At 41.0% G+C, this 21,252-nt stretch overlaps 1 protein-coding gene across 1 annotated transcript in view; it reads right to left on the bottom strand.

The window, feature by feature from the left end:
• EIF2AK2 (eukaryotic translation initiation factor 2 alpha kinase 2) overlaps positions 1 to 15,617 on the bottom strand; it is a 35,043-nt gene extending 19,426 nt beyond the window's left edge. Inside the window, exons 1-8 of the mRNA XM_069493990.1 lie at positions 15,398 to 15,617; positions 9,428 to 9,562; positions 8,961 to 9,081; positions 4,803 to 4,948; positions 2,571 to 2,697; positions 2,125 to 2,192; positions 1,875 to 1,968; positions 926 to 960 (exon numbers count right to left, since the gene is read on the bottom strand). Of these exons, the coding sequence (XP_069350091.1) occupies positions 926 to 960; positions 1,875 to 1,968; positions 2,125 to 2,192; positions 2,571 to 2,697; positions 4,803 to 4,948; positions 8,961 to 9,081; positions 9,428 to 9,546 (710 nt within the window). The 5' untranslated portion in view covers positions 9,547 to 9,562; positions 15,398 to 15,617. The remainder of the gene's footprint in view (positions 1 to 925; positions 961 to 1,874; positions 1,969 to 2,124; positions 2,193 to 2,570; positions 2,698 to 4,802; positions 4,949 to 8,960; positions 9,082 to 9,427; positions 9,563 to 15,397) is intronic.
• Between the last annotated feature and the right edge of the window lie 5,635 nt (positions 15,618 to 21,252).

Genomic DNA, 21,252 nt, shown 5'->3' with positions numbered 1-21,252 from the left:
CCTCAAGTCTCCAACTTCCTTAGCACCATCAGTGCCACGGTTCTTGACTGTGTCCCATTCCAAATGGAGCAATCTTCAACTCCTGTCTCCTGTGCCTCTTCTTCGTGCTTTCACCCCGATACTGCACTCTATCCCCTCAAGTCATATCTCGTCTTCCTTTACAGTCTCTCTCACCAGTTCTCCTCATCCCTCCTCGTTGTCGCAGTAACCGTGGCTGAGGGCCTCATCACCTCACACGCAGACCTCTCTTCTCTCCATCCACACATCCACGCCAGGATCATCTTCTTCAACACATCATCCACTGTTCAGGATTCGCTGGTGGCTCATAATGGCTCCTGCTGCCATCTCACCCTCATTTCTGACTATATTTACAACCTTGCTTTTCTCTTCAGTTAAAGAAACCAATTCACCGGAATTGATGTTAACATTCGATCTTTTTTCTTTTACCCAAGTTTATGACATTATTTTAACCCTACTTACTTGTATTTGATCTTTTTTCTTTTACCCAAGTTTATGACATTATTTTAACCCTACTTACTTGTATTTGATCTTTTTTCTTTTACCCGAGTTTATGACATTATTTTAACCCTACTTACTTGTTTGCAAAATAATGCACTTCTCTTGAAAACATCTCTCCAAGCCCACTCCCTTGTTAGCCTCATCCAAAATAATACTCTTAACTAATTACTCTTGCAATACCCCCTAGCATTTTATGTCTAAAGTGTAGCATGTGCCTATATTCAAAGATTTCTCTACACATTTAAATTATTTGTTTGTAGATTTCAAGCTTTCTACTTCTGAAATGCCACTCAAATTAGGGTGTACAACACTCTAAAATATTGAAGACATAATAAACAAGGGTAGCAGATCAAGTCTAAAATAAAACTCCAGTTCAAACTATGTCCAAATGAATAATGACACTCACCTTTTTACCTTCTTGTGACTACTTCTGAGACCATTCTATAACAAAAGAAAACAGAAAGTCATTTCAGATGATTAAATCAGTCATCTTACATTCTCTTGTTTTTCCTCCTGTACTTCTAGAAGGCTCTGTGACCATGTTTCTTAGTCCATCAGTATCTGTACTCTCATCAAGCCCTATACCAACACTTAGTATTGCAAGACTTAAATTTTGCCAATCTGGTGGGTTTGGAATGGTATCTAATTGTTTTGATTTGCATTTCCCTGATTTTCAGTAAAGTAAATCACCCTTTCATGTTTATTGCCCATTTGGGTATCTCTTCTCTGAAATGTCTGTTCAGATACTTTATACATTTTTCTACTGAGTTGCTTATCTTTTCCTTATTGATTTATAGTTCTTTATAAACAGAATACTTTTGTAACACTAATCAATACCATAAAAAGTATGTGATTTTTTTATTTTGAGACATGGTCTATCTACGTTGCCCAGGCTGGTCTTGAACTCCTGGGCTCAAGTGATCCTCCCGCCTCAGCCTCCCAAGGAGCTGGGACTACAGGCACATGCCACCACACCCAGCTAAAACATTATATGATTTTTAAGTTTATTTTTAATTTTAAGTTTAGTTCTGATTTTTACAAAGAGAAACAAAACTATATTAATGAACCTTTAAATATTATCTAGCTGGGTGGGAGAGAAAAGCAAGATCACAGGCATATACTAAAATACAAGGGTGAGTAGGGAAAGATGGAAGTGAAGTATGGAAGAATTTTGCATGTGAGGAATGGGGGTTTATAAAGAAAAGAGGGAGTCAAAAGGCTATTGAATGTTATTATTTAATAAGAGTGCATGAGGTAAAAATATCAAAATTATGGTGGAATACTGGAGATCATTTTTAAATGAGGAAACACAGGAAAGTAAGATTAAGTAGGAAGTTTAGAAACTAATACCATACCATAGAATATGAAGAATCACTTAAACTGTCATTGTTATGATTTCTGATTGATGCGTTTGCTGAAAAGACAATTTCCAATGATGATTCGGAAGCACTAGAAGAAAAGGGTATAACTCTTAGTTTATTAATTCTGTTTTTTATCACTAGTTTCTCCAAATCCTCCTTAAACATTAAAAATTTTCATAAAAGTTGCTCTTTCAAGGCAGCAATTTGAATGTGTTAAGTATCACAATTGTTTGTCTACACGTACCATTTGCTGGTCTCAGAACGGATGCTTCTGGAGTTATACTCAGTAGTAAAAGAATAAGAATCAGCTTTCTGAAAGAAAGAGCAGCCCTTTGTAGGCTTAAATGCAACTAAATTACTTCTTGACAGTGGTTCCCAGTCTCTACGTACTATCACACTTATGTCCCCACATTTACCAAACCTACAACCATAAATAATTACAAAATTAATACACTTTTATTGATGTTTGATTTGGATTTAAAAACAACCCTGAGTTGCCAACAGAACTTTTATCCCACTGGAGCCTCATGGCTCCATGACTTATGGTTCATTGGTGTGACACACAATAGAGGAATCATTTTGCTACATGACTACCTGGCTGCTTTGGCATTATATAAACACTGTCTAACCTCAAATCAACGTCAGAAGGAATTTTATAATATAAAAATTAAATCCAAAAGCAGTACATACCATATAGGGGTCTTCCGACTGTATCTGAAAATATGCATTTTTAGCAGCCAATTGTTTTGCCTCTTGTTTAGTAGAACCTTTACCAATACGAAATTCTCTCTGCCCAATTTTGCATTTACAATGAAACCTAGGAGAAATGAGACAGTACTTATCCAAATATGAAAAATACAGGAAATCTAACTTATGATTTGAAAAAAATCACATAGTAACAAAGAAATTAAGATAACACTAATTTATTAGAGTTATATTTCATATCTTGTATAATTTAAACCTTCAGTAAGATGGGGAACTGATTTGTTTGAATAACCAGGATTAACTGATGTCTCAGCTTGCATATTCCACGCAACTTCTAACTCTTTGTTGCCTTCTTGAAAGATCTGGCACAAAGGCACTAAGTGGTGATTTTTTTTAAATTCCCCAGAGATCAAAAGATATGAGGGTAGGGAAGAAAGAAAGAGATCCTGTGAATTTTTCAGAGATGCTCAAATGGGAAAGAAAAGGCCAACAGAGAAAGTAGGGCTTCTACAGGAGAAGCTGTGAGGTTACAGTGCTATGGCCTTTGTAGGATATGAGCATAGCATAGATTTTGCTCTAACTTCAGCATTTTCTATGTGCACAAAAACTTAAGAAAATCCCAACAGTGTATATGTCCCACATTGAAGCCCACACTTTCCTTATATTAGATGTAAGGACATTTGTGCTTAGGCAAGGCTTTAAGGGGTAAAGCAATAGACATGGCAATTTATATCATGAAATTACTATATATTATTGAAAGATTATTCCAGTATTTGCATTTCTTTTAATTTATGTTTCAATTGGAGGTCATAGACAGAAACACATCCAACCAGAGTAAGTCTTCCCCGATAGGCCTTGAATTAAAGAGCTGGGCTGAGCAACTGGGTAATTGCTATAGCTGCTGTTTTGTTCAGGTATCTCCAAATAGACTTCTTCTCTCTTTTAGGTATTTAATGTTAGAGTGCTTAATTCAAAGGAATCAAAAAAGTGAGCTACGGAAAAATAAAATAGTCTCCTAATTATTGAGGTGGGCTCACAGAATTCACTTATGACTATTTCATTCCAATGAATACTGTCACATTTTTCTCTTCCTCGTTCTGGCCCAAAAGCCATTAGAGTAAAAAGTAAATGGATGAGTTACTTCATAGGACAGTATACTAAATGGTACTATTTGCCACTTATTAATAGATGTTTTTCTTCTCTCTCATTTCACTGGTTAGTTGTAGTTGAGAACAATCTCCCTCATACTCATTTGCTTCCCCTTTTTTCCAGTTCCAATTTGTTCTTTAGCCTCAATTCCACACATCTTAGCTCACTGGTGATGTTCCCAGTAACTCTCAAGCTCTAGTTTTTCTGTCTTCCTCATCAGATCCCTCAAATCCTGGTCTCTTCAAAGTCTAGGGCTAGAAAGCATTCTTTCTGATACATGGCATTTGTCCGTTCAATCAAACATGAGAGACAAACACCTGGACAAACAGCTCCCTAATCTGACAACAGTAGGGAGTCATTCTGCTCATGTGGCACAAAGATTGTCACACAGTTACTGCCATAGTGACCTCAGTGATGGGAAGATCTCTGTGTCCTGCAAGCAGAGGTACCCTGTACTCTCTCAGGTGTCCCACAGCTAAACCATCCAGATATACCTTAGAAATAAAGGATTACCCTAATTTGATCAATTATGGTAGATGGATCTCATGGCTACAGCAATTAAGCATTTTGATTACAAATTATAAGTCCCCATTTGCTTACGAATCATATAAAACCTTCCATACAGAAATGTACAAAAAGAAATATTTCTGGAAAATTAGATAAGCATGGATTTATTTATAAAAACAAACCCACTTTATTGCTTAGATACAAGAAAACAGAAGGAGGCTGGGAGCCGTGGCTCACGCCTGTAATCCTAGCATTCTGGGAGGCCGAGGAGAGAGGATCACTTGAAGTCAGGAGTTTGAGACCAGCCTGAGCAAGAGACCCCCGTCTCTACTAAAAATAGAAAAAATTATCCAGGCCTGGTGGTGCATGCCTGTAATCCCAGCTACTTAGGAGGCCAAGGCAGGGGATGCTTGAGCCCAGGAGTTTGAGGTTGCTATGAACTAGGCTGATGCCACAGCACTCTAGCCCAAGCAACAAAGCAAGACTTTGTCTCCAAAAAAAAAAAAGGAATTAAAAAAACAAAAACAATAAAACAGAAGGAAAGGCTGAACTACATCTCACCTCATGGGCCCATGGTCCTTCAATTCACATTGTTCATAATTTACGGTTACTTTTGCCTTCTGGGCAATCCTATTAACAAGGCCTATGTAATTCCCAATGGAGAATCCTTCTGAAGTATCTGTTGTCGATGAGAGAGGGCTAACTGCCTACAAAGAAAAACAATGTTGTTTAATACAAATGACAACAAATATTGACCCTTTTATTTTATTTTTCTAATAAAAGTACTAAAAGAGCAATTTGAAAGACAACTTAGATGCTACGTGTTTCCCTACTATATCACCTTGAGTAAAAGTATAACTATATACCTCCCTCTACCAGAAAAAAAAACCCACAAGGATAAATTTTAGCAATAAGAGAGAAATCAACCATTTTCCTTTTATAGTTTCATAAGGAAAACCAAAATTGTCCATTTTCTTGTTTTTCCTTGCAAAGTACGATAACACTTTCTAGCTTGCTGTACCCTTTCTTTTTGTTTTTTTCCTTTAAATCATCCTATGACTTGGCTGTACCCTTTTTAAATCTCAAAAAATAGGGCAACGGATATTAGGGTAAAGCTGTATCCTGGATTAAAACTTAATGAAAAAGATGACTATAACAGCATCATTCCTGCTATTGTTATTTGTACCTTCTTTTTTTTTTAATCTGACAAAATCTTGTTCAAAGTTTTTCTATTTTATTAATCTTGTCAAAGAACTAGCTTTTTGTTTTATTGATTTTTTGTAACTATTTCTTTGTTTCTTTTAGATTAATTTCTTCCATTATTATTTTCTTTCTTCTGCTTTTTGAGGGGAAGATATTACATTATTGTTTTTTCTAACTTCTTGACTCAGTTTTCTAGCTCATTAATAGTTATGATTGGTTATTTTGCTTGATTTGTTTCAGTGTTGGCTAAAAGGATGATATCTTGAAGTAAGTTTTTTCAGTATCTTGAAAGTTCAATTTTTCCAAAATTTTCAATATCTGAGAACGGTCCTCTGGGTCTCACAGGTAAATGACTTCACGTATCATTTTATAACCATAGCTCCACCATTTCCTGGTTTTTAAGGTTGCTGTGCACAGCATGAAACCTTTTTTTTTTTTTCCCCAAGACAGAGAGTCTTGCTCTGTCGCCTGGGCTAGAGTGCCATGGCATCAGCCTTGCTCACAGCAACCTCAAACTCCTGGGGCTCAAGCGATCCTCTTGCTTCAGCCTCCCAAGAAGCTGAAACTACAGGCACATGTCACCATGCCCAGCTAAATTTTCTATTTTTTGTAGAGACAGGATCTTGCTCTTGTTCAGGCTGGTGTCAAACTCCTGGCCTCAAGTGATCCTCCTGGCTTGGCCTCCCAAAGTACTAGGATTACAGGCGTGAGCCACCACACCCGGCCACTTTTTAAAATACTTTTCCATTTTACATATTTTCCTTCTTCTTCCTAGGTGCTTGTAGCATTCTTTCTTCATCCCTAGAGCTCAGTATTTTCATAATGATCAAGGTTGATCTGAGTGGTTCTGTATTTTCCTATATCTTTGAGTTGTTTAAATCTACAGTCAAGTTTTTCTTTATCTCATAAACATTTTTTGCAGAACATCTTCAGATCGTTTTATTCTGTACTATTTACTCTGTTCTCATCTTCAGGGATACCAATTACACACATATTGGTTCTCCATTAACTACCTTCCATATACAGTTGGCTCCCCTTATCCACGGGCTCCACATCCCCTGATTCAACCAAACTTGGATCAAAAATATCTGAAAAAAATAAAGGATGTTTGCATCTGTACTAAACATGTACAGATTTTTTCCTTGTCATTATTCCCTAAACAATACAGTATAACAATTATTTAAATAGCATTTATATTGCATTAAGTGTTATAAGTAATCTAGAAATGATTGAAAGTATAGCCATGTTCCACATGACGTTTCCGTTAACAACTGACCGCATATATGACAGTGATCCCATAAGATTATAATGGAGCTGAAAAATTCCTATCACCTAGCAATGTCATTGCCATGGTAATGTCATAGTTCAATGCACTATTCACATATTTGTGGTGGTGCTAATGTAAACAAATCTGTGCTGCAAGTTGTTCAAAAGTATAGCACATACAATTATTAGTACACAGTACTGGATAATGATAATAAACAACTATGTTATTGGTTTATGTATTTACTATACTCTACTTTCTATCAGTATTTTAGAGTATATTCCTTCTATTTATTAAAAAAAAAAAAAGTTAATTGCAAAACAGCCTCAGGCAGGTCCTTCAAGAGGTGTTCCAGAAGGAAGTATTGTTATCATAGGAGACGACGCCTCCATGTGTATATTACCCCCGAAGGCCTTCCAATGGGACAAGATGTGGAGGTAGAAGACAGTGATAGTGATGATCCTGACCCTCTGTAGGCCTAGACTAATGTGTGTACTTGTGTCTTAGTTTTTAACAAAAAAGTTTAAAAAGTAAAAAGAAATAAAAGATTTTAAAAACAGAAAAAAAGCTTACAGAATAAGGATATAAAGAAACAAAATACTTCTGTACAGCTGTACAATGTGTTTGTGTGTTGAGCTAAGCATTATTACAAAAGAGTCAAAATGTTAAAAAAAATTTAACTTTTATAAAGTAGTAAAGTTACAGTAAGCTAAGGTTAATTTATTATTGAAGAAAAAATATTTTTTATAAATTTAGTGTACCCCATGCGTATAATGTTTGTAAAGTCCATAGTAGTGTACAGTAATGTCCTAGGCCTTCACATCCACTCACTGCTCACTCACTGACTCACCTAGAGCAACTTCCAGTCCTGCAAGCTCCATTCAAGGTAGGTGTCCTGTACAGGTACCACTTCTTATCTTTTATACTGTAGTTTTACTGTCTTTTTCTATATTTAGATACACAAGTAGACTTACCATTGTGTTACAATTGCCCACAGTATTCAGTACCATTAACAGGCGGTACAGGTTTGTAGCCTAGGAGCAATAGGCTATACAATATTGCCTAGGTGTGTCGTAGGCTATCCTATCTAGGATTGTGTAAGTACACTCTATGATGTTTGCACAATGACAAAATTGCCTAACAATGCAATCAATTCTCAGAACGTATCCCAGTCCATAAGCGATGCATGACTATATAGAGGAGGATATGCATATGTTATATGCAAATATTATGCCATTTTATACAAAGGACTTGAACTCAGTGGATTTTGGCATCTGTGAGGGGTCCTGGAACCAATTCCCTGCAGATACTGAGGGATAATTGTACATCATTTTCCCTACAATCATTTTTACCTCTTTTTTCCTTTTCTTTGTTTTTATTTCAAAATATTAAGGCATTACAAATGTTTCTGGTTACATGGATCACTTTTATAATGCTTGCATCATGGCTGTAAGTGTGCCCATCACCCAAATAGTGTTCACTGTTAGGTAGGTTTTTGCCCCTCCCTCCCCACTCTTTTTCCTTTTCTACTATACTTCCTCAATTAGATGGAAGGCACTCCTTCTAGAACCTGTCAGCTCATTTCTCACTAAATATTTCTGACTTTTCCATATGTGTTCAGCTCTAGAGTATTTAACTGCTGCTGACACTCTAAATAAATATTATCCAGCTTTGCCCATTATTTCCTAGGTGTATCTCTCACTAGAAACAGAGACAGGGAAAAAAGATTGAACCAAACTCTTGAATGTAAAGAAATATACTTTGTTTTTTTTTTTTTTTTTGTTTGTTTGTTTGTGTAAGGCTGGTGGCAGGCACCCCTCCCTTGCCTAATGAAAAAAGAGGTGGCTCCTCCTATCCCTCAATACCCGCCCCAAAGCTAAAACAAAGAAATTCCTCACTCCTCACACCGACATCTCCTGGCTGAAGAAGCTTCCATCCCCCAGCCCTAAGAACCTATATAAACCCACTCAGACTTCTGGGTGGGGCAGCTTCTCTGGGTCCCGTGGGTCCCGTGAGGCTCGCCCGGGTCCCTTGCTCAGGGGCTCATTACCCCCACCCGGGAGCGCCCCAATAAAGCCTCTTTACCTATCCCTTTCAACTCTGCTCGTTTTTCTTTCTCTGGCGCCGGCTACTTCAAAGAAACCTTACAGTTTGTTTTTCTTTTTTACAGAAGTTAACAGAGTATTGAATGTAAAGAAATATAAAATAGATCTGTGAGTTCCTTTTTACTAAGAAAAAAGGCAATCACTCACCTTGTTTTCTTTATTAAGTATCTCAACAGCTAATTTGGCCGCAGCATTTTTTGCTTCCTTCTTTGTTTTACCTTCAGCTCTTGGAAATTTTCTGCCATCTATTATAACTTGAAATGTAAACCTGATTACAAAGAGAATAGTCACAAAATATTATACAACTCCTACACCATCTGAGGACAAGTGCTCTAATCACCACTGCCTCCTATGACGACCTTTGAGGGTTTGAACTTATGTTCAATATATAATTTAAGCAGTCACCCAAAACAGCACATCTTCTGGAAGCACAGAAAGGTTTCTATACCCCGCTTTTTTCTCTGGAGTCATCTGGGGTGACCATTTTATGTCAAGAGGATTCTCACAGAACTCTTTGGCAACTTTGCTATAAGGCTAAAGTATTAAAACCTCAAAACTGTGCCAGAGTTTCCATTTCCCTAGTAGGGTCATGCCCTTTTTTTATAGCAACTTACCTTAGGTCATGTGCAGGTCCCGTCTTAGGCAGTTCACGATACTCAAGTGCTACATTGTTTTTCTGCCGGTATGTATTAAGTTCCTCCATGAAGAAACCTGGGGAACGATCACTGGCCATTTCTTCTTCCAATAACCTACAGTAGAAGAGATATTTGAATGAGTGATACTAACAGAACATATTTAATCTGATTTTTCCCAGTCCAGTTTAAAAGACAAATGGGAGTATGACTCATCTCGGCTCCACAGAAATTCAGAGACTTCTTTCAAAACCATTCTTCTTCTCTCATGGACTGCACAACAAAGCTAATTTCTCCAAAATTTTCTTTCAAAACTCAACTGGCCAGTGAAAGAATAGGGCCCTTCTCTTTAACTCTGCTCTCTGCTTCCATTGAGTGTCAAGTACAAATTTGTCCATTTGCTTAAAAGGGAAAAAGGCTGCAAGGGTATAATTAGATCTTTTTAATGTTCAGAAGAAAAAGATTTAGAGTATATATAAGTGAAATTTATGAAATTAATGAAGGATTTAGCTACATGGAAATAGATTCTCCAATATAACCCAAAAAATCCTCCCAAATTTTGCAGAAATCAATTTTAGAATAATTTAACCCATGAGTAAATTGAGACCCCAGTTTACAGATCTAACTGGACCAAGACAGTGGCAATAATTTAAATTACAAACAAAATTTGGAGGATATAGAATCTAAATGTAAGAGCCCAAACTATAAAACCTTTTGAAGAAAACATAAGGGTAAATCTTCATGACCTTGGATCTGGTGATGAAATCTTGGATATGAGAGCAAAGGCACAAGCAACAAAAGAAAACAGATAAATCAGGCTTCATCAAAATTAAAAACTTTTGTACATCAAAGGACACGATGGGCCGGGTGCAGTGGCTCATGCCTGTAATCCCAGCACTTTGGGAGGCTAAGGAGTGAGGATTGCTTGAGGCTAGGAGCTGGAGACCAGCCTGAGCAACACAGCAAGACCTCATTTCTACAAAAAAAAAAATTAATCAAGCATGGTAACACGCACCTGTAATCCCAGCTACTAAGGAGGCTGAGGCAGGAGAATCACTTGAGCCCAGAAGTTAGAAGTTGCAGTGAGCTATGATCACACCACTGCATTCCAGTCTGGGCAACAGAGACAGACCCTATCTCTAAAAAAATTAAAATAAAAATAATGACAATAATAAAAAAGGACACTATGAAGAAAATGAAAAGACAATCTACAGAATGGAATGTCTGTAAATCATATATCTGATAAGGGTATAGTAGTACAGTATCCAGAATATATAAAGAACTCCAACAACTCAACAACAAAAAGACAACCCAATTAAAAAATAGGTAAGGTACTTGAACAGATATCTCCAAAGAAGATATACAAATGGCCAACAAGCACATGAAAATATGCTCAACATCATTAGTCATTTGCAGAAATGCAAATCAAAACAACAACTAAATACCATTTCACACCCACTAGGATGACAACAATAATAATAATAATAATTAAAAAATGAAAGTGTGTGTGAGGATGTAGAGAAACTGGAATCCTCATACATTGCTGATGGGAATGTAAAACAATGCAGCTGCTGGGGAAAACAGTGTGGTACTTCCTCCAAAAGTTAAATTTGGAATTGCCATAAAACCCACCAATTCCATTTTCAGTTATTTCAAAGAATTGAAAAACAGATTTTCAAACAAATACTTACACAGGAATGTTCATAGCAGCACCGTTCACAATAGCTGAAAAGTAGAAACAAACCAAGTGTCCATGAACCGATGAATGGTAAACAAAATGTGGTGTATCCACACAATGGAATATTATTCAGGCATAATAAGAAATGAAGTACTGGCCGGGTGCGGTGGCTCACACCTATAATTCTAGCCCTCTGTGAGACTGAGGTGGGAGGATCGCTTGAGGTCAGGAGTTTGAGACCAGCCTGAGCAAGAGCGAGACCCTGTCTCTACTAAAAATAGAAAGAAATTAGCTGGACAACTAAAAATATATAGAAAAAATTAGCTGGGCATGGTGGCATATCCCTGTAGTCCCAGCTACTTGGGAGGCTGAGGCAGTAGGATTGCTTGAGCCCAAGAGTTTGAGGTTGCTGTGAGCTAGGCTGATGCCACGGCACTCTAGCCTGGGCAACAGAGTGAAACTCTGTCTCAAAAAATAAATAAATAAATAAATAAATAAATAAATGAAGTACTGATACATGCTACAACATGGATGACTCTCAAAAACATTATGCTAAATGAAAAAAGCCAGACATAAAAGATCATAAAGTATTGTATGATTCCATTTATGTGAAACATCCACAATAGGTAAATCCATAGAGACAGAAAGCAGACCCTGTTAGACCTCTTCTTTCTTGTTGGAAAGCTCTTTCGATTTTCTTTCTTCCAGGGCCACTCTTTCTACCATTCCTTAATCTTTGTAGACTGTAAATGTTGGTGTGATCCAAAGATCCTATTCTCTTCACTCTGTATTTCTCCTTTAGGTGATGTCTTTCATGTCCATGATGTCAATGACCATCTACATGTCATTAACTCTAAAATTTACATATCCTTTATGAACCTCTCTCTGAGTTTTAGATCCCTCTATCTCCACTTGAGCACCTTGAATGAACTTTTTTAAACTCAAAATATCCAAAACTGCATTTATGATCTTCCCCAAACTGTTTTGGAGTTTCCTTTCTCAGAAAATGACTCTACTATCCATCCAAGTCTGAAAACCATGAATCTGAGAGGCATCCTTGACATTTCCTCTCCCTACCTTCTAATCTATAACTAGGTCCTACTACCAAAATTCTTCTGCTTCTCAACAATGTCTATAGCCACCATCCTGGTTCAAGCCACCAACATCTCACTCCTGGACGGCTGCAAGAATCTCAGAACCAGTTCCTACAGCTACTTCAATTCCTTCTCTACCCTGTACCCTGCAGCCATCATGATCTTATTATTTTTTTTTTTACATTTTAAAATTGTGATAAAATATACATAAGATGAAATTTATCCTTTTAACCACTTTTCAGTGTACAATTCACTGGCATTAAGTCCAGTCACAATGTTGTACAGCCATCACCACCATCCACATCCAGAACTCTTTGCATTATGCCAAACAGAAAGTCTGTACCCCTAAAACAATAACTCCCCATTTCTTCCTCTTTTCAGTCCCTGCTAACCTCCATTCTATTTTCTGTCTCTATAAATTTGCCTATTCTAGGTACCTCATAAAAGTGGAATCATATAATATTTTTCCTTTTGTGTCTGATTATTTCACTTAGCATAATGTCTTCGAAGTTCATCCATGTTATAGGATGTGTCAGAATTTCCTCCCTTTTTAAGGCTGAATAATATTCCCTGTATGTTTATAACACATTTTCTTTATCCATTCATTTGTTGATGGACATTTGGGTTATTTCCACCTTTTGGCTATAATGAATAATACTGCTATGAACACTGGTGTATAAATATTTGTTTAAGTCTCTACTTTCAAATATTTAGGGTATATACCTAGAAGTGGAGGTGAATCATATGGCAATTCTATGTTTAATTTTTGGAGGAACCACCAAATTGTTTTCCACAGTGGCTATGCCATTTTACATTTCCACTGGCAATGCACAAGAGTTCCAATTTCTCCATATCCTCATCAATACTTACTATTTTCTGTTTTTGGTTTTGTTTTGTTTTTTACAATAGCCACATTGCAATCTTTTTAAAACATTGATCCAATCATGCAGCCTCCACAAGCCACGGAAATAGTTCTTGTCAAGGTTACCAACAGCTTCCCCATCACTAAATCTGGTAGTTTTCAGTCCTTGTCTACCAACATTTGATATGGTTGTTCATTCCTTTCTTCCTCCTACCCCCTTCTTAGCTTGGACTTCTAAGGCACCCACTCTCCCAGTTTTCTTCTTTTCTCACAAGCTACTCCTTTTCTGACTCCTTTCCTGGTCCCTCTTCATCTTCCTTTCTTCTAGAGATTGTAGTATCTTGGGGCCCAGTCCTTAGACCTGCTCTTCTCCACTTACACTCACTCCCCTGGTGCCACCTCCAGGTTTGTGGCTTTAAATTTCACCTCCACAGTGATGGTTCTCAAAAATACATCTCCACCATTGACTCTTTCCTGAACCCCTAACTGCCTCTGTCCAACCCATTTCCCTCCTAAAATGCTCTTGGCTCTATCCTCTTCTGCTGCCTTTGCCTGGTCAACTCCTACTTCCTACAGATGTCACTTCAAAATCCCAGACACTCTTTCTTTCACTGGTTCCTTCACAGTCCTTGTCCTCTTTATTACAATTGCTTATTTATGACTGTTTTCCAAAATGGAACATGAATTACAAGAGGAAAGGGAACAAGCTTATAATAGGGACTCAATAATGAATGAATACCAAAGTATCTCCAGATCCTGCCTCCAAGACTTGTCACCTGCTTTCCTCTAAACTTGTAATGCAGTATCTGCATCCTCTGTCTACCAGGCAACCTCCAATCATCGACTGGGATCAACACAGCCTTCTTTGATGCTGTAGCATCAGTTAGTGCCCCTCCATGGGCTGCCACTCTACCTTGCCAGGCCCTCGTCACAGGCCTCACTGCTTTTTAAACTAATCCTTGAGCCCTTTGGGGAGCAAGTTCTATGTCTTACTCATTCACCAAAAATAAATCTCCATTGTAATCACTAACAAATGGTATTTGTCCACTTTACTCATGCCCAGAAATTACTCCGGCTGTAGCTCCATTCCTTTCCAGCAGACTATGGGGCCCCCCAAACCCCCAGAGACTGAGCCTCCTGCAGGCCCGCACATTAATTCACACATAACATGCATTCAACCGGTATCTGATTCATAAAAGGAATAAACTACAGGTAGAGAGTTTTGGATCTTCAGGTTCAAATAAGCAAACTGAAGAACAAGAGCATAATCTGCCTAAGAGTCTACACTCCGAAGTGACCGCAGAGAGCATGTCTTTTAGCTTCCATCTGGCAAAGCATTTTTCGTACTAAAGAAAATGTAAAAACTTCCAATAGGAACTCTCATTATCCCAGAATTCAAAGAGAATTTATGAAGTACCACTCATTTAACAACTATATAATGAGCACCTATTATGTACTAGGTGCTGCTGAACAAAATCCTGCTCTTGTGAACTTAGTGGTGGAGGAACACAGACGCATACAGAAAATGTCACAGGGTGATAAGAACTACGGTGAAAACTGAAGTAGGGTAAGGAGAGCAGAGAGGGCAGAGTGGGGTTTCCATCACATGCAGGTTGTTGGGAGAAGGCTGCTCTATGAGCAGGCATTGGAAGAAGTGAGGGATTTGCCCAAACAGGTGTCTGGGGGAAGAGCTTTCCGGGAAGAAGAAAGGGGCAGTGCAAAGGCCTAGGGACGGAGCATGCTTGACTGGGCCCCAGGAACAGCACGGAAGCCATGGCGGCCAGGGGCCTTGCCTGGCCCTAACAAACGGTTATACTGCAGCGATCCCCAACTTTTTTGGCACCAGGGTCCGGTTTCATGGAAGACAGTTTTTCCTCGGGGAGGGGAGGATGGGGGAGGAGGCGGGAGCGGAGCTCAGGCGGTGATGCCCGGCCCAGTTCCTAGCAGGCCACGGACCCTACCAAGGGGGTTGGGGACCGCAGGTTTCTAGAATTCTGACAAGACAGGAAGCTATGGAGGAGGTCTGAGAGAGGGAATGTCTGGTTCTGACTTAAAGGAACACTTAGCTGCGGAGGAGTGGAAAAGAGGGATGGGGTGGAGGTGGGGGGAGGGAGACAGAGTGGGGGCAGGAGCTGAGACCGGGCAATTGGGAAACTATCGCAACCCTCCAGGCACGAGATTTTTAGCCAGAGACTATTTAGCCAATCTATGGGCATTTCAGGCCTCCATATTTCCCGTCCGTGTACCGAGTCATTGCGCGATCCGTTTTCACCCAGACTCCCCCAGCCCCCAATCTCTGCCTGGGAGATAGTTTTTACCTGCGCTGGACAAAATTTTTCGTGGGAGGAAAATGGTTTTCAGTTCCCGTCTCGTTCCGCGATCCTTTCCAGGGATCCGGGAAGGGCCCCCACCTGGCTGCGGGCCTGGGACCGCGCTCCGGTGCGGCCTGGCCGGGGGCTGCCGACCCGCGTCCACGTCGTCCCCGCGCTCTCCGGCTCGCACCAGCCCGCTCACCCTGCGGCGCCGCGGCGGGCGGAGAGCAGCCGAGTCCGGGCAGCTCGCTCTCGGTTTCGTTTTCCTCACGGACTCCTCCTTCCTCTCCCGCCGCCCTGTCCCCTGCCGCACAAGCGCGCTGCTGCCCCGCAGGGTGCGCGGGAGGCGTCCGGGACCCTGCGCGCTGGGCGGCCTGGGGCAGTTACCGACCCCTGTGGGGAAGCTCGGCCGGGAGGAGAGGACCCTGTTGCCCCGCTGTGATCCCACTGACTATGCGACGCTGACTTTGGGGTGGGGTTGGGGAGGTGGATATTATCGGCTCCATTTGACAACAGAAGAAACTGAGTAGGTGAACTCACCCAGGGACCTGCCGCTGGTAGGTGGCGACCCCAGGATCCAGTTCAAGTCGGGGCCTGTGCCCCTCCCTCCATTCCTCACTGCTGCTCCCTCAAGTCCAGAAAGTTGGTGAGGAGAGGCCTGGGGCGCAATCGCCCTTCAACCCATTCCCACCCATCCATCCGGCATGGACAGGTACTTGCCTGCCCGCTTATCAGGCAGCTGCAGTTAAGGAGAGCCACCTGCTTCCTACAGGACCTCCTGAAGTTTCCTACCGAAGTGCAACTTCCTACCGGACCTCGTGGTGTTTCCTACCAAAGTGCAATCCAAGTAGCCCTCTATTTATAATAAATCCTACTCACCTGATGGTTTGTGACACACTCCCAGACTCACACTGGCTCATTGTCACAGTGACTTAAGAGTATTGAGAATTTGTCTTGTCTCACACGCCAGTCGATGCGTATATCCTCACAACAATACCGGGAGACAGGCGCCACTACTGATCCCATTCAAGGAATGACAAAACTGAGGTCCGAGGCATAGAGAAGTTAGATAGCACAGCTAGTTAAGCAGTGGAGCTAAAATTAGAACCAGGAGTCTGTACTCTCAACATCTTAGCTGGAGTGAGGGAGGAAGGTCGTCCCAAGACGGACCTCAAATATACATTAAATATGGAGCCTCTATTCCTGCCTCTCTTCTACATTCCCCCTGTATTGCAGTGTCCCCAGCTGAAACATACACTTTCCTTGTAGCTCAGGTCCTGGGCAGGATTTACGTTCGCCAAATAAGAAGCACTGGTGGGAGGTTTAGAAGGTAGGAGGTAGAGCCATCCTCCTGTGGCATTTCCAGGTGACAAGAAAGCTGTGACAGCGGTGGGTGTTTGCAGGTGTCCATTTGCCAGCTTCATGGATGTGGGGTGGCTGTGGCAGCTGCGATGGCAATAGCAGGGACAAGTTTTCTGAATGTTTGAGCCCCTGGACTACACAAGAGAGCATAAAAAAAAAAGATAAACTCAAGCATGATCAGAGGACACAAGCTTATATGACTGCCCAAGAAGAACCTCTTATTTCATGTAGCCTCGGGGCTGATGTTGTAAAAATCAGGTGTGAAACCTGATGCTGCAGGTAGCAGAATGACAAGATAAATTTAATTTGCAGCCTCCTCAGGTTCCTACCGTGAACACTGAGGGTATTGATTGGGAAAGAAGGAAGCCCTGGGAATTTGGGTGGATGTGAATGAACCCAAGTACCACTGCTCCCCCAAATGCTGCTGCATCTCACAGGCTTTCCACCATCGTCTGATGAGGCTGGTACAGCCTCGCTTGCAGAGCTGGAAGCAGTCATCTTGCAAGGAGTTGCTGATTGTCCAGACGCCCCATCCCCTCCTCGTGTTTTCAATCCTAGAACTAGAATCAGATGCTAACGTGCCCCAAGAGGATATGGACAAGATCTGATGGAGACCCTGGACCAGTGGTGGGCCCGGCACTCGTGAGGGCTTCCACTGTGCTGCCCCCTCCTTATTCACACCCACCAATAAATCCTACTTCCTGTCCACTTAAAAGGAAATGATCTGGTCAAGAGAAGATGGTTTACACAACAAAAGAATTGCAAGATTTCACTAATTTTTATCAACCGAAACCCAGGAAATATGCATGGAAAAGTGATTCTAAAGATGACATGAAGATGAGGAAAGTCAATGTGCTAGCTCCAGCAGCTGGAGCAGCTAAGCAGTTCTCTCTGTTGCTCTACCACAACCTGAGCTCAGTGGTGGCCACGTTAAATGAAATCGCAGTGCCAAGTAATGCAGAGGAAGAAATCAAAAATACTTAGGGAGTCAGGAAAATTGGAGTAGATTAACCACACACAACCTGTTCATTCACTTTCTAACCAGGTCCCCCTAGAAGAACCAAAGGCCCCTCCCTCAGTGGCTTACGCAGAGTCAGTAGCTAAGGATTTAGCTGGATGTTCAGAGACTGGGAAGAAATGAGATCTGAGGGTTCATGATGAAGAGGTCTAGGGAGAACGATGTTGATGAACCACTTGGAATGGACAGATTGTGAGCAAATTGGGTTCCCTTGTGGATATTCACCAAAGAAATCCACTTCTGAGAAAGCTTTTGAGAAGCAGGTGAGAAAGAAGACTTATGTCAGCCGGTCTTTTTCCCAGCTACCCCAGTGCTCGTTCAAACACATAAAGAGGGTAAGGTTGATCTGGCTGCTGAACACCCAAGGTGCCAACAGCAGAGATCCACACTAAGCCCCCAGTGTGGAGTATCATATTCCAAGGGACATCAGCCAGCCACTTGGTGGTAGACCACTTACCTGGAGAGGGCAGGGATTTTTCCTATTTGGAGTAAAGCACTTACTCCACTTATTTTTTGAAATAAACACTTATTCAATTTGCTTTTCCTTCCTGCAGTGTTTCTGCCAACACATTGTTGGACATTCCGAATGCCTTATTCAGCTTCATGGTATTTCTCACTGAGGAACCCATTTTACAGAAAAAGTGAGGCAGTACACTAGCTACCATGGGATTAAATAGCTTAATCATGAACCTCATCATCCAAAAGCAGCTGGCCTTATAGGACAGTGGGGTGGAGTATGAAGCCTCAGTTATGGCCCCAAGGAGGAGACAGCACTTAGCAAGTTGGATGTACTGTCTTTCAGGAGCAGTATACACTCTAAACTAGGTTTCTGTGTCTTCCTGGCCAGAATACATGAACCTTGGAAACAGAGTAGAAGTGGAAGGGTTATCTCCCACAGTTAGACCTGATCACACACTTGCAAAATTAGTGCTTTCTACTTCCATGACCCTGGGCTCTGTTTCTATCAGGGGACAAATAGTTCTTGAAAGGGGACTTGAAATTGTATCTTGACATTGCAAGTTCTTCATGTCATCAAGTCATTAAGAAAATAAGGGGGTTACAAAGCTGTCTGGGGTGATTAATACTATTTACCAAGGAGAAATAATGTTGCAGCTACACAATGGAGTCAGGGGTAATTAGGTGTCCAGTGATAAATGTTAATGGAAGTCTACTCCTGCCCAACACAGGCAGGACTGCTAAGGGCTCAGGCCCTTCAGGATTAAAGGTTTGCATCACTCTACTAGCTGGAGAGTTTTCTGGGGACAAAAGGAAGATGGAAAGAGGAAGTTATAAATACCAGCTGCGGTTTTTTGGCCAGTTGCAGAATAAAGAACCATAGAAGCTACGCATGTTTTCTTCCTTGCTTTCTTTTTGTATGAATTAATGAATTTCTTTGAATTACTTCTCCTTTTCCTTTTATATAACATTTGGTAGTGGTAGTTAGTTTTATAAGATAGTCTTTAGGTTTGAGTGTCTTAAGGTGGGATTTTGACTAAATAGAAGAGGAATATCACATAATAATGAGTATAGAGACTTCAGGGATAGGATGAACATATTTTCATTTAAAAGAGGGAATGGTTAAATTCGGTGGCATACAGTTTTGTTATCTGCTTGAAAGATTATAGGTAAAAGGAGTGGACTGTTCTAGATATTAATCATTTTTTAGTTTCCATTCTCCCCCCGCCCCCGTCCATCTCCTGAATTACAATGTATGGAAGGTTAAAGCCACACTTTCCAGATTTCTGTGGAATTAAAGTTGTGGGATATAACTTAGGGTCTGCCAATGACTGATGAGCAGTAGTGCAAGATTTGCAAGACAGAAGGGAGGATAAGGCCATCCTTCTGTGGCAGGACAAGCTGACCAGCAAGCTCCTGAGCTCTGGGGCATTTGCAGGAGCTAGACACCAGGCTCCCTTACCAATTCAAGAGTGTGAGGCATCTGTGGTGGCAGCAGTGGCAATGGCAGGGTCCTGCATTTTGGATGGCAGCTGGTTACCAAGTTATCTGAGTCCAGTGAGACAGAACACCCACCCATAACAAGTTCTATGAAGCGGGTTTATAACTTACAAATAGGCAGCAAGGGACAACGGAAGCCTAGGATTCATTGGCAGCTGGTCCCCTAAGGCTTAAGAAAACTGCTTGAAGCAGATGGTGTCTCATCTGCGTGTGCCCCACTTGCACCGCAGCTGAGGGACCCTAGAAAGTAGCCCACACTGGGTTTCATACCCCAAGGCCACATGACACACTGGGCTAAAGTGTTAAACTACATTCTGTTTCTAGGGGGAACTGGAACAGAGCCTGGCTGTTTGGCCAGCTCCTCATTATCGCAGGACGTTGCATTCTCAGCACCTTCCACAGTTATTCTTGAGAACTACAGGGGGAAAGGGGGAAACTGGGTCAGTCTAAGGCCACCTGGAGAACTGCCCTGCATCACTTCTGTGGTCCAAGCCACTGTCATCTCTTGCTGGTCTTCTGGCTTTCATCCTTGCCTCTTCTCCTTCCTAGCCTATCCTAGAAAACCAGCCATAGTGATCCTGTGAATTAGATTATGTCACTTCTGTGCTTAAAACTCATTATTCTGAAAGTTAAACCCAAAGTCTTCAAGGACTTGTAAGATTCTACATGTCTAGGCCCCTGGTTGCCTATCTGACCTCATCTTCTGTTACCCTTTCCCTCCCTCATTCCCTTCCAGCTACACTGGACTCCTTGCTGTCCTCAAGAATGCCAGGTACACTGCTGCCTCAGTGCCTTTGCACTTGCTGTTCCTTTTGTCTGAAATACTCTTCCTCCAGATACCTTCGGGGCTCACATGTTGTTCAAATGTCACTTACTCAGTGAGGCCCTTCCCTCTTATTACTATTTAAGTTGCATCACCACCCTCACCATGTTGTCACTCCCAATCCCCTCATTCTATTCCATTTTCCCTCTATTTCTCACAAATCCTTCAGTGGCAGCTTATGTCATCTGATTCTTGTTTTAGTTCCCTATTCCTTCTTAGGTTTTGGTTTCATTTTTTTTTGTTTGTTTGTTTTGGGGATTTTTTTTTGTTTGTTTGTTTGTTTGTTTCTGTTTTTGTTTTCTTTTTGCTCTGTCACCCTGGGTAGAGTGCAGTGGTGGTGTCATCATAGCTTACTGCAACCTCAAACTCCTGGGCTCAAGTGATCCTTTTGCCTCAGCCCCCTGAGTAGCTGGGACCACAGGGGCATGCCACCACGCCTGGCTAATTTTTCTATTTTTGGTAGAGGTGAGGTCTTCCTCTTGCTCAGGCTGGTCAGGTTTTGGTTTCTGATGAGTTTGTTTACTGTATTGAGAGCTGAGCTATGCATCTAAAAGAATTTTTAAGAATTCTTAAGAATTTTTATTCAGCATTTCTTAGTGTTTCAAGGAGAGGGTTTTAGTTTATCTAATCCACCATGCTGCCAAAAATAGTAGTCCTATAACCTTTCTAGGAGAAATTTTATTTAACATTTCTATAAATCAT

The sequence above is a fragment of the Eulemur rufifrons genome, chromosome 19, assembly GCF_041146395.1.
Source record: "Eulemur rufifrons isolate Redbay chromosome 19, OSU_ERuf_1, whole genome shotgun sequence".
Classification (NCBI taxonomy): domain Eukaryota; kingdom Metazoa; phylum Chordata; class Mammalia; order Primates; family Lemuridae; genus Eulemur; species Eulemur rufifrons.
This window is presented reverse-complemented; position numbering and strand designations above follow the sequence as displayed.